The sequence below is a fragment of the Rhinoderma darwinii genome, chromosome 1, assembly GCF_050947455.1.
Source record: "Rhinoderma darwinii isolate aRhiDar2 chromosome 1, aRhiDar2.hap1, whole genome shotgun sequence".
Lineage (NCBI taxonomy): Eukaryota > Metazoa > Chordata > Amphibia > Anura > Rhinodermatidae > Rhinoderma > Rhinoderma darwinii.
The window spans coordinates 283,246,157-283,258,554 of NC_134687.1; the positions used below are offsets into that span (position 1 = coordinate 283,246,157).

Consider the following 12,398-nt stretch of genomic DNA (forward strand, 5'->3'; position numbering starts at 1 on the left):
AGAGTGGAGGGGGAGAGCAGGAGCAGAGTGAGAGAGAGGCAGAGAGAGACACATGTGCTGCTGCAGCTTCCTAGTATGTGATCTATCTCAGTGCTGGATTCACAGCTACACAGCTCATTATTGCTGTATGATGTCCTCCATGCTGCTGCTGTTTCTATATATGCGATAGATAGAGATAGGAGAGTAGGATTAATGCATGTTTGCTTTGTATGGCAGACATGATAGCAGTTAGGCTCCACCCACTAGCTCATAAAAAAATTGAGAATTATTGCTAGAGCCTGCAGAGGGAAAAGCTTCTAAAAATTGCATGATACAAGTAATATAATAGCCAGAAATAGTGTTATTACTCATCTACACACACCATGATGCATGACCACTTATTTTGTAGGTTTTCATGTTTAGCCACCTGAAAAATTAGGCATGCTAATCCCTAAAGCACCGTGATCAGCTCCCTTTGTCCTGTCCGTGTCAGACCCGGCAAGACAATCGACACGGTTAACAGGGAAATCATAGGGCTGTCTATTAATAAATAAATATATATATATATATATATATATATATGTATTCATACTATAGTGTCTGTTTGGGTATGACTTAGGTATGCCCTTACAGGTGCCATTGGATTAAACATGCACAGTTAGTAATGTGCTGTCAAATATAAATATAACTATTAGGTTTAAAGTGTAACTAAATGTTCAACAAACTTCTGATATGTCATAATGACATGTCAGGAGTTTTGATTGGTGGGGGAACGAGCACTGAGACCCCCACCAATCTCTAAAACGAAGCGGCAGAAGCGCTCGTGCGAGCGCTCAGCCGCTTAGTTTCAGTTTGGCTTTTTCAATGTATCGGAGTATGGGCTCAATAGCAAGTCTATGAGCCTGTACACTGCTACATCAGCTTTCCGAAAAAAAAACAAAACACTTTGCAAAGCAAAAACTTAAAAAACAAACAAATGAAAAATAAATAAATCAATTTTATTTAATCAAAGTCACAAAAAAATATAGACATATAGTAAATATATATTCCCACACTGGTCTTAACTTATACAATAAAGATATGCTTTCTATTAATGTTGGCGGTGAACGCCGTAAAAAAAATATATGGAAAAAAAAATGGCAGAATTGCCGATGGTTGTCATGCAGGCCTGGGGGCCTAATGAAGGCCCCCAGGACTGCCATCTTTGTACTCCTATTAAGCCCTGCAGGAGGCAGGGCTTAATAGGTGCCTGTCAGAATCACTATATACTGCAATACATTAGTATAGCAGTATATTGCATAAGCAATCAATGATCACTGGTACAAGTCCCCTATCAGGACTAGTAAAAAAAACATAAAAACGTAAACATAAAGTTTTTTTTCATATAAACCACTTTTGCCATTTTCCCTCATAAGCAATGTAAAAAAAACTGATATCGCTGCGTCCATAAAAGTCACAATATAACATTATTTAACCTGCACGGTGAACGCCATAAAAAAAAATATTAAACCGCCAGAATCGCTGTTTTTTGGTCACCTCATCTCCCACAAACGATCAAAATGTGTTTAAAAAGGTCTCATGTACCCCAAAATGGTACCAATAGCAACTACAGCTCGCCCCGCAAAAAATAAGACCTCATACCACTCAATCAATAGAAAAATAAAAAAGTTAGAGCTCTCAGTATATGGCGACACAAAACAAATTTTATTTTTAACAATTCGTGTTTTCCCTGGAAAAATAGTAAAACATAAAATAAAAACTATATAAATTTGGCATCGCTATAATCGTATTGACCTGGAGAATAAAGTTAACATGTCTTTTTTTACTGCACGATAAACACCATAAAAACAAAACCCAAAAATCAATGGAGGAATCACAGTTAATTTCCCATTCAAACCAACAAAGAAATTTTTCCAGTTTCCCAATTATATGCTACAATAAATGGTGCCATGAAAAACTACAACTCTTCCTGAAAAAAACAAGCTTTCATATGGCTATATCAACAGAAACATAGAAATATAAAAATCTTTTGGAATGTGGAGTAGAAAAAGCAAAGATGAAAATCCCAAAAATGGCTGCAGAGGAAAGAGTTAAGGCCAAAATGGGCTCTGTCCTTTAGGGGTTAGTTTTGGGCCCCATTTACCAAAACTGTCAAAGGGAAAAGCTGTCTTAGCCTAAGTAACCCTAAGTAACCAATCACAGTATAGCTTTTATGTTATTTTATTTCTTAAATTGCTGTGGTAAAATGAAAGCATAGCTCTAATTGGATGCTACGGGCACCAAGTCCAGTGTTTCTGTCAAACAGCTTTGATAAATGATAAAAAAAATCATATAAAATATTAACCCCATCTTGAATTTGTGCAGATTGATTCATTGTATGGTGATTCATATAATCAGGGGCGTAGCTAGGGGGGGGGCAGGTGCCCCGGGCGCAACTAAGTGGTAGGGAAGGGGGGTGCCGTGGCAGAGGAGGGTGATCGCCGCTGAGCCAGGAGTTCATGCGGCGGCGTTCTGACTGGGGTCTGCGACGGCCCTGGAGTGGACCTGTCCTGTCACCTGACCTGTCACCTGACCTCACTGGTCCACTCCCGGGCTGTCACCGACCCTAGTCAGAAGGAACTCCGCCGCTGCCTGCGCTGCATGACCTCCTCGGCTCCTTCAGTGAGTCACGTCAGGCAGAGTGGTAGAGGTAGGCTATCGCTCTCCACTCTGTTTACAGTGTGGCGCTATTTACAAGGGGGGTGGCGGACTGTGTGTGGCACTATCTACAATGGGGGAGTGTGGTGCTATTTACAAGGGGGGGAGTTTGCCGCTATCTACAAGGGGGGCAGCAGGCTGTGTGGGGCACTATCTACAAGGAGGGCTGTGTGGCGCTGTTTACAAGGGGGGCTGTGTGTGGTGCTAACTACAAGGGTGGCTGTGTGTGTCACTATCTACAAGGGGGCTGTGTGGTGCCTTTTACAAGAGGGGCTGTGTGGCGCTGTTTACAAAGGGGCAGCGTGGCGCTATTTACAAGGGGGTCAGTGTGGCACTATTTACAAGGTGGGGCTGTGTGGCGCTATATACAGTACAAGCGGGGCTGTGTGGCATTATCTACAAGAGGGTGGCTGTGTGGCACTATCTACAAGTGGGGGCTGTGTGTGGCACTATCTACAAGGGGGGCTGTGTGTGGCACTATCTACTAGTGGGCTGTGTGTGGCCCTATTTACAAGGGGGGCTGTGTGGCATTATCTACAACAGGGGGGCTGTGTGGCACTATCTACAACAGGGGGCTGTGTGGCGTTAACTACAAGGGGGGCTGTGCGTGGAGCTATCTACAGGGGCTGTGTGGAGTTATATACAAGAGGGGGCTGTATGTGGTGCTATCTACAGGGGGCTGTGTGTGGCGCTATCTACAAGGGGTGTGTGTGGCACTATCTACAGGCAGCTGTGCGTGGCGCTATCTACAGGGGACCGTGTGGCGTTATATACAAGAGGGGGCTGTATGTGGTGCTATCTACAGGGGGCTGTGTGTGGCGCTATCTACAAGGGGTCTGTGTATGGCACTATCTACAGGCAGTTGTGTGTGGCATTATCTACAAGGGACTGTGTGTGGCACTATCTACAAGGGGCTGTGCGTGGCCTCTTTAATTTATTTTCTTCTAATTCATTGTTATGGCAACTCCCTTGTAGAACTATATCGCTTGTATTATGTACAAATAGTTTTATGCTCGAGTTACATTAAAAAAATGGTGAAAAAATAATTACACCTCATTGATTGGTAGAGCAAGCAAACACGGCTAGGGGGAAGGAGATGTCGGGAAAGAAGTTCGTGGGGGGGGGGGGGGGCAATCTCAATCTTTGCCCCAGGTGCAGGACCTGCAGAACCTAGCTACGCCTCTGCACATAATAGAGATGAGTTTGATATCAGGATACCCTCCCCAAGTAATGAACTATTCTATGAGGACATGAATAGTGTGAAGACAGTGAAAGCTCTTTTTGCTATATACGACTAACTTTATCCACGGGGAACAAACTGGATAACATGTTAGAATATAATTTTGTCAGAATTCTATGACAGGGGATTAAAACTCATTCTACAATCACTAGGAGAAGCAGATGGCACAAGGAAAAGCTTTTATCACACATCCATACGCATTGTGATAGATCTTCTGAGGAATGTGCCTGTATGTCAGATGAGTTACGTTTTATTTTTGCAAAACCAGCTTGCTTAAAATAACAGTGTTTCCCAGGTCAATGGACTCAACAAGTCTTAGCTTTTCGTTGCTTGTCACTGCATTTCCTTTGACTTTTACCTGGGGCTACCTTAGTGGATTCTATAGAAGGAATAGCTGTCACTATTTAATCCACCTCTGAACACAGCTACCCTGGTTACTTGGCAAATGGCTGACATGCAGATTATCGCTATATCTAGTCTTCTATCCTTGTTTTACAGTTCACAATCTGCTTGCCCATTTTTCTGAAGCAAAGAACTTGTCCCATCAGGATGACACTGTGCACCATACATTTTTTGTGGCGTTTTTTCATGCAGTTTTATATGCGGCCAGATCTTAAAGTCTATAGTAAAATATCAAATGCACTATACACAACTGCGATTGGTTTGTGGTTCGTTTTTTAGTACATTTTTTCGTCAGCGGCGTGTTTTTTCCCAAACGCAGCATGCTCTGGGTATAGCGTTTTTCCCATAGGCTTCTCCATAGGACCTCAAAAATGCCATTTAAAAAAAGCACGTACAAAATTAAAAACGCCACAAAAAAATACGGGAAAAAACATGTTACAATTAAAAACTGCTAGCGTGTTTAGAAGCGTTTTTTAAAATGACAAAAAAAAATCTGTGTGTGAAGGCCTTATGCCTTAGGCCATGTTCAGACGTGGCAGAATTTTTCGGCTGCAAATGTTGGTGCAGATTCGGGGCAATTACGCAACTAATCTCCACCAACATTTGCATATTTGACGGGTAATTCAGACATTGCGGATATCACAGCGAACTTGCCACAGATTTCAGTTTTTGCATTACAAAGGCTGGAATACACAGTGAAATTCTGCTTCTCCGCAATGTAATGAGCATGCTGTGGAGTGAAAATTCTGCAACGCAGCCTAAGGGCACGTTCAGACGTGGCGGAATTGCTGTTGAATTCCGCTGCGAACAGTCCGCAGTGGAATTCTGCAGCAGCCGTTTTTTACATTTGTTTCTATACACTTTTAGGAAAGTTAGTTCAGACGTTGCAGAAAATAACTGCGGTGCACAATTTTCCCTCTGCAGAATGCTCATGACGTTGCGGAGAAGAAGCGGAATTTCACTGTGGATTTCAGCCTTTGCAATGCAAAAACTGAAATCTGTGGCAAGTCCGCTGTGATTTCTGCAACGTCTGAATTACCTGTCAAATATGCAAATGTTGGTGCAGATTCGTTGCGTAATTGCAACAAATCTGCACCAACATTTGCAGCGGAAAAATTCTGCCAAGTCTGAACGTACCCTAATTTCTGCACAGTTATTTTCTGCAACGTCTGAACTAAGTTTCCTAAAAACGTATAGAAAGAAATGTAAAAAACGGCTGCTGCAGAATTCCACTGCGGACTGACCGCAGCGGAATGCAACAGCAATTCTGCCACATCTGAATGTGCCCTTAGGGCCCTTTTACACCTGGCAACGGTTATGGCGACGGTTTGGTGCAGGCTGTGCATGTTTTTTTTTTTATTATTTGTACTTTTTTCTTCCTTTTTTTTATTTCTATTTTTACTGGCTGAGGGTGGGGCTTAGCAAAGGGGTTGTAGTTTAACACCATTTACTCCAATTGCAGACAGGGCAGTGGGTGAATGCTCCTGCTGCTTGTCTAACATATAGTCACAGGATTGTGAGAAGAAGGAGGGAGAAATAGCTGATCTCCTGGGACACAGATAGAATTATTTATTACCCACAGTTTTCATTGCATTATGAGACAGAAAATTAACAAAGGAGGTAGGGGATTTATGAAGGAATTGTTGGAAGTTACTCCATTTTTTGTGTTCCCTAAAGGGCATGACCACACGTAGCGGAATTGCTCTGGAATTCCGCTGCAGAGAGTCCGCAGCAGAAATCCGCAGCGTACACGTTTCTCCATTGCCTTCCACAGCTTTTTAGTTGTGTTCGTTTACACGTTGCGGACAATTCCGCTGCGTAGCATAGGCTGCGGCGCGGAATTTGGTGTCCGCAGCATACAATGGTTGTTGCGGACGTGTAGCGAACTTGTTGCGGACTCATTGCGGAATTTCTCCATTGACTTCAATGGAGATTCAAAATTCCGCAATGAATTCCGCAGATTTTATGTAGATGTTATGTGTGCTGCGGAGTGTATTGGTTTTACTAACATGACATTTCTTCATTCTGGCTGGACCTATGTATTTCTACGTCTACAGCCAGACTGAGAAAGTCAATGGGGCTCCCGTAATTACGGGTGACTACGTGTGTGCACCCATAATTACAAGTGACTACGTGTGTGCACCCATAATTACGGGAGCGTTGCTAGGCGACGTCAGTAAATAGTCACTGTCCAGGGTGCTGAAAGAGTTAAGCGATTCGCAGTAACTGTTTCAGCACCCTGGACAGTGACTTCCGATCACAAGATACATCAACCTGTAAAAAAAATAGAAGTTCCTACTTACGAGAACTCCCTGCTTCTTCCTCCAGTCCGGCCTCCCAGGATGAGGTTTCAGTCCAAGTGACGGCTGCAGCCAATCACAGGCTGCAGCGGTCACATGGACTGTCGCGTCATCCAGGGAGGTCGGGCTGGATGGCGAAAGAGGGACGCGTCACCAAGACAACGGCCGGGTAAGTATGAATTTCTGTTACTTTTACTAGGGAAAGGGCTGTCCCTTCTCTCTATCCTGCACTGATAGAGAGAAGGGAAGCCCTCTTCCCCTCAATACGCAACGGCTAGTCCGCATCAATTTAATGCCCATTTTAGGCAAAGCCGCAACAGAATCTGCAACGCAGATTCTGTGCGGCATTGATGCAGACAGTGGCGGAAGAAATCCGCCACGTTTGGGCATGCCCTAAGGGTATATTCACACGTCTTAACAAATTACGTCTGACATTACGGAGCTGGTTTCAGGCAAAAATATTTGCTGAATTTCAGAAGTTTTTGCAAGTACTCATGTTTTTCGCAGCGTCCATTACGGATGTAATTGGAGAAGTTTTTCAATGGAGTCAATGAAAAACGGCTCCAAAAACGTCCAAAGAAGTGACATGCACTTCTTTTGACGTGGGCGTCTTTTTATGCGCCGTCTTTTGACAGCGACATGTAAAATTACACCTCGTCTGAACAGAACATGTCAATACACCACGACGCGAAGAACCGGAGTGCCAGTGCTGGAACGCCGGGAATATGTGAGGTGAGCTAATTTTTTATGCATCCCTCCTACCCCTGCTACTTTTATGGGTACCATCGGGTTTCCGTCATTTTGCCGGACAAAATAGTGTTGCATGCTACGCTATTTTGATCATCAAAAATTATGGAATCTGCAAAGGAGGCTACTGACGCAGTTGTGAGAATAGCGTATTTTGATACAAAGTAGGTTAGCTTTTTTTTTTAATCCACTTTACTGAACGGTGTTGTACATTCTAACATAAATCATTGTAGGCATTATGAATATGTGTTTTCGGTAGCTTGTTAATGGAAAGTTTAACTAAATGAGCAGAGCCAGGGAGTGTAATAAGTGCTTTCGTCATTTAGTGTAGAATAAGTTAAAACAAGTCTTCAGTTGGCTGGGTATACTGGCAAAATAAGAACTGAAGACTCAATTAATGACAGATTTCTTGCCACGAAATGAAATAACTAAAAACCTGTCATTTGCCCTAAACAATCCTTTACCAGACCAGGTCAATTGTTTGAACAATTATTTTAAGAACGATAGAATTTTGATGCAGTTCTGATCATCTAAAATACATATTCTTTAATATTCTTTAATATTTCTGTGTTGCAAATATAACGTGTTTGATTTATTGATAATTCTCCTTAAAATTCTAAATTGTATTATATTTTTTTAAATAAAAATGTGTATCATCTTCTCATATATCATCCTTTAAGAACATAAAAGCCTATGTAAAACTTTGAAAGCAATTTTTTTATATAAAAATGGCAATCAGTGTGTTTTGTGCTTTATAAATAGTTTTTATTAAAAATTATTTTTGCTTTTTGAGATACACCTGCTTTGTATCGTGCATACAGAGCAGTTGTTTTGTGTGCTAAGACTTTTATCCGTTAGGTCGGCGGGACTGACGAGTTCAGTGTCAATGGGTTCTGCCGCGTGTCTCTAACACGCAGGATCCACCTGTTATCCATCACATCTAAGTTATGAACCCGCTTTCACTGAACCCGTCAGTGCCACTGACCTGATGGGTATAGGATTCAGCCTAAGGTACAGTTGCTCTGTATACAGGATACAAAGGAGCTGTATCTCAAAAAGTTCGTTCCATAAGGTCTCCTTTTTTTGCGGAATCAATAGTGAAGTCGACTATGCTATTGGCTCCGCAAAAGAAACAAAATGAAAACCTTACGGAACGGAGACAAACGGAAACCATTTGCAACAGGAGCATTACCATTGAAATCAATGGTAATGCAAACGGAAGTTATGGTTTTCGTTTGGTTTCCGTTCATGGGTTCCCCTGATGAAAAGGTCTGACGGAACCCATAAACGGAAGCCCGACGCAAATGTGAACGAAAAACGGAAGCCCAACGCATATGTGAACAAAGTCTAAATTATAAACGCCAGACTGACTGCAGAGGAAGAGAGAGCTGAGGATTTCATTAGTAAAGCAGTATGTAGTAGGCTCCCTCTAGTGGTGACTGCAGGCAGCCAAAATTGTATGATTTACATTAACTATATGTCTATTCAAGGGATTTGGAGCTTCCTATCAGAAAAACAGAGCTCCTACTGGTATTAATTTATAATAACATATTAATCAGCACATAATTCTGGACCTATTTAGGTTAAAAAAAACAAATTGTGCTCAAGTATGGACATATGTAGTATAACGTAGCAAATTAAAATGTATTTGATTTCTAACATGAAATGTATGTGTTTATTACTTTGGTTTAGTGCCACCAGAGAAACCAACCAATATCACATGCTGGTCAAAGAACATGAAAGATTTAACCTGTAAGTGGGTTCCTGGAAGTGAAGGGGAAACCTACCTGCACACTAACTACACTTTGAAATACAAGCTCAGGTATTGTACAAGACTATGGCTATCATAAAGCTACACAACGCAAGTTTATGCTTGAAAATATAAATATATTTACAGTTTTTGTATCACTTAAAGAGGCTCTGTCACCACATTATAAGTGCCCTATCTCCTACATAATGTGATCAGCGCTGTAATGTAGATTTTTATCTAGAAAAACAATCAATTTTGACCAAGTTATGAGCTATTTTAGATTTATGCTAATTACTTTCTTAATAGACAACTGGGCGTGTTTTTACCTTTTGACCAAGTGGGCGTTGTACAGGGAAGTGTATGACGCTGACCAATCAGCGTCATACACTTCTCTCCATTCATGTACTCTATAATGTGGTGACAGAGCCTCTTTAAGGCTGGTTTACACAGGCAGGTATTTGCCCATAACCAGCGCCAACTGACGATATTACAAGTTGTTCAGTGCTCTATAACAGGCCCTTCTGTTTACATCTATACATGGGTACGTTTTTCTAGGAGTGGGGGGATGAGTGGTTTACTTAGGTCTCAGACTGATAGTTTGTTTTCTGTACTTGACTTTATGCCTGTATATTAGGTCTTTGACATAGTACTAGGTTTTCATTAGCACTTGATTCCTTGCCAGTATACTTATATGTACCGTCTGTACACACACCATGGTATGGTTTCTGGTGCTTTCCACTATGTTTACCACTCATGCTGCCTATCCATCTCCTTGATCTATCCTATATTATCTTTTATATACCATAGGGAGTCTCCCAGCTGTGTTACACTGGAACGATATAGAGTCCTCATGGCCTGCTTTGTACCTTTTTAATATCTTTTGTGTATGTATTTAAATGTTTAATAAAGCTCTTTATTTTTACTTCTGGCTGTTATGCTCTATTATTCCTCAATGTATAAAAGTATATCTAGGAGTTGCCCTCTTTTGTTACCTGGGTAGTATGCTACACTTTCAAAGCATCTAGCCCCACACTTGCTGTGAGAGTCTTTTTGTGTATTTATAGGCCCTTTTATACAGTCTGATATTTCACTCTATGGGGATGAACGAGTGTTAATACATATAGCAGAGGAGCATCTCATAGCAACCAATCAATCACTGTTTTATTTGATAATCTGACATCTGATTGGTTGCTGTGAGCAGTATTTCCACCTTTTTGTTTCTAACATTTAGATAATATAAATATATTTGTAATTACATATAGTGATATATACCGGTGCGCTGTATATCCTCTGATTGGTGTCTTTATATTAATGTTACTAACTTATAATAAGAATGTAAGTTGTTTCAAATGTCATTTATTATAGATCAAAAATATTTTTTTTTGTATACATTCCAGGTGGTATGGCAGAGATAATACGTGTCAAGAATATCACACCGTGGGGCAGTATTCTTGCCATATCCCTAAGGATCTTGCCCTTTTTACACCCTATGAGATTTGGGTGGAAGCTTCGAACAGACTGGGATCCACTACATCCGACATAATAACCCTGGACATTCTTGATGTGGGTAAGATACATAAAAGCACATGTCTCTGAGGTCGGAAATGATTAGTGTGCTTTGAACCATAAAGGTTGTCAATAAATGTGTGTAGAAAGTACAACTGAGGCTCAGGGAATGCTGCATTTAAGATGTCACCTATAGCTCTATCAATAACCAGAGAAAATGTGACCACTCAGTGATCGTATAATACCAGTGTGGTTCTGAGAAAGTTTGGTTTTTTAATGAAAATTACTATATTTGTGTAAATAAATATACCAGAGAACCAAATAAAAAAATTTCAGTATACAGTGAGACCACCCCTTTGAGACCAACCTTATATCTAGACCAGATTTCAGAGTCAGACTTTCAGTTCCATCATAACCTATGTATATTGGCCTATTTCTTTGACAGGACCAACCCTCCAGAAGACCATTTTTCAATGCAATTGTGGTTGGTCCTCCCAAAGAGGTTTTACTGTGCAACATTTCTAGAATCAGCAGTATTGATTTATTTTGTAATATTGTCCTGTCCATTGTATGACTGTAATAACTTGGCCCCTCAAATTGAATTATTATTTTGAGGACCTGCACTACATCTATAGGCTGCATGTCCAGTATAATTTGATAGTAAACTCTATTGTTATTATTGTACACGAAAACCATATTTAACCCCTTAACGACCGCCGTATAGCCTTTTTACGGCGGCCGTTCGGGGTAGTTCTTCTGAAGCGCCGCCTTTTCACGGCGGCACTTCAGAAGAACTTTTCCCGCATCGGGCGGGTAGCTCCTGAAACCCGGGCTGTTGCGAACAGCCTTGGGCTTCAGGCCAACGATCGGAGACCACTAGCGGTGGTCTCCAATCATATGTAATCCCTTAGAAGCAGGGCTCAATAACAAAGCGCCGCATCTGAGTGGTTTTAGAGGGAGGGGCGTTCCTGTCTCACCCCACTAGCATCCCGCGATGCAATTGCGGGGTGTCAATGGTTTCTATGGCAGCCAGGGGTCTAACAAAGGCATAACCTAACAAGTGCCTGTCAGTTTTACACTGACAGGGCATAATACAAAGCAATACAGGAGTATTGCAGTGTATTATAAAAGCGATCAAAAGATCGCACAGTAAAGTCCTCTAATGGGACTAAAAAAAAAGTTTAAAAAGTTTAATAAAGTTTGAAAAAATAAATAAATGTTCCAAGTAAAAAAAAATTAAGAACCCACTTTTTCCCCTTACAAAATACTTTACTATGAAAAAAGTAAAAAGTTACACATATTTGGTATCGCCACTTCTGTAACGACCCCCACCATAAAACAATTACATTATTTAACCCGCACGGTGAACGCAGTAAAAAAATAAAATAAAAAACAATGCCAGAATTGCTGTTTTCTGTTCATCCTACCTTCAAAAAAATGTGACAAAAAGTGATCAAAAAGTCGCATGTACTCGAAGATGGTACCAATAAAAACTACAAGTCGTCCCGCAAAAAAAAAAAAAGCCCTCATACAGCTGCATCGGCGGAAAAATAAAAAATTTATGACCCCTAAAATATGGCGACACAAAAAACAAATAATTTTGAAAAAAAGTGTTTTTACTGTGTAAAAGTACTAAAACATAAAAAACCTATATAAATATGGTATCGCTGCAATCGTAATGACCCGCTGAATAAAGTTATTATGTTATTTATACAACATGGTAAACGGCGTAAATTTAAGATGCAAAAAAGTATGGCGAAATTTCAGGGTTTTTTTT

The 12,398-nt window shown here is 40.9% G+C and overlaps 1 protein-coding gene across 1 annotated transcript in view; it reads left to right on the forward strand.

The window, feature by feature from the left end:
* The window catches only part of CRLF1 (cytokine receptor like factor 1), a 110,197-nt gene that overhangs the window by 66,004 nt on the left and 31,795 nt on the right, over positions 1-12,398 (forward strand). Inside the window, exons 6-7 of the mRNA XM_075854691.1 lie at positions 9,058-9,187; positions 10,513-10,682. Coding sequence (XP_075710806.1) covers positions 9,058-9,187; positions 10,513-10,682 — 300 coding nt within the window. The remainder of the gene's footprint in view (positions 1-9,057; positions 9,188-10,512; positions 10,683-12,398) is intronic.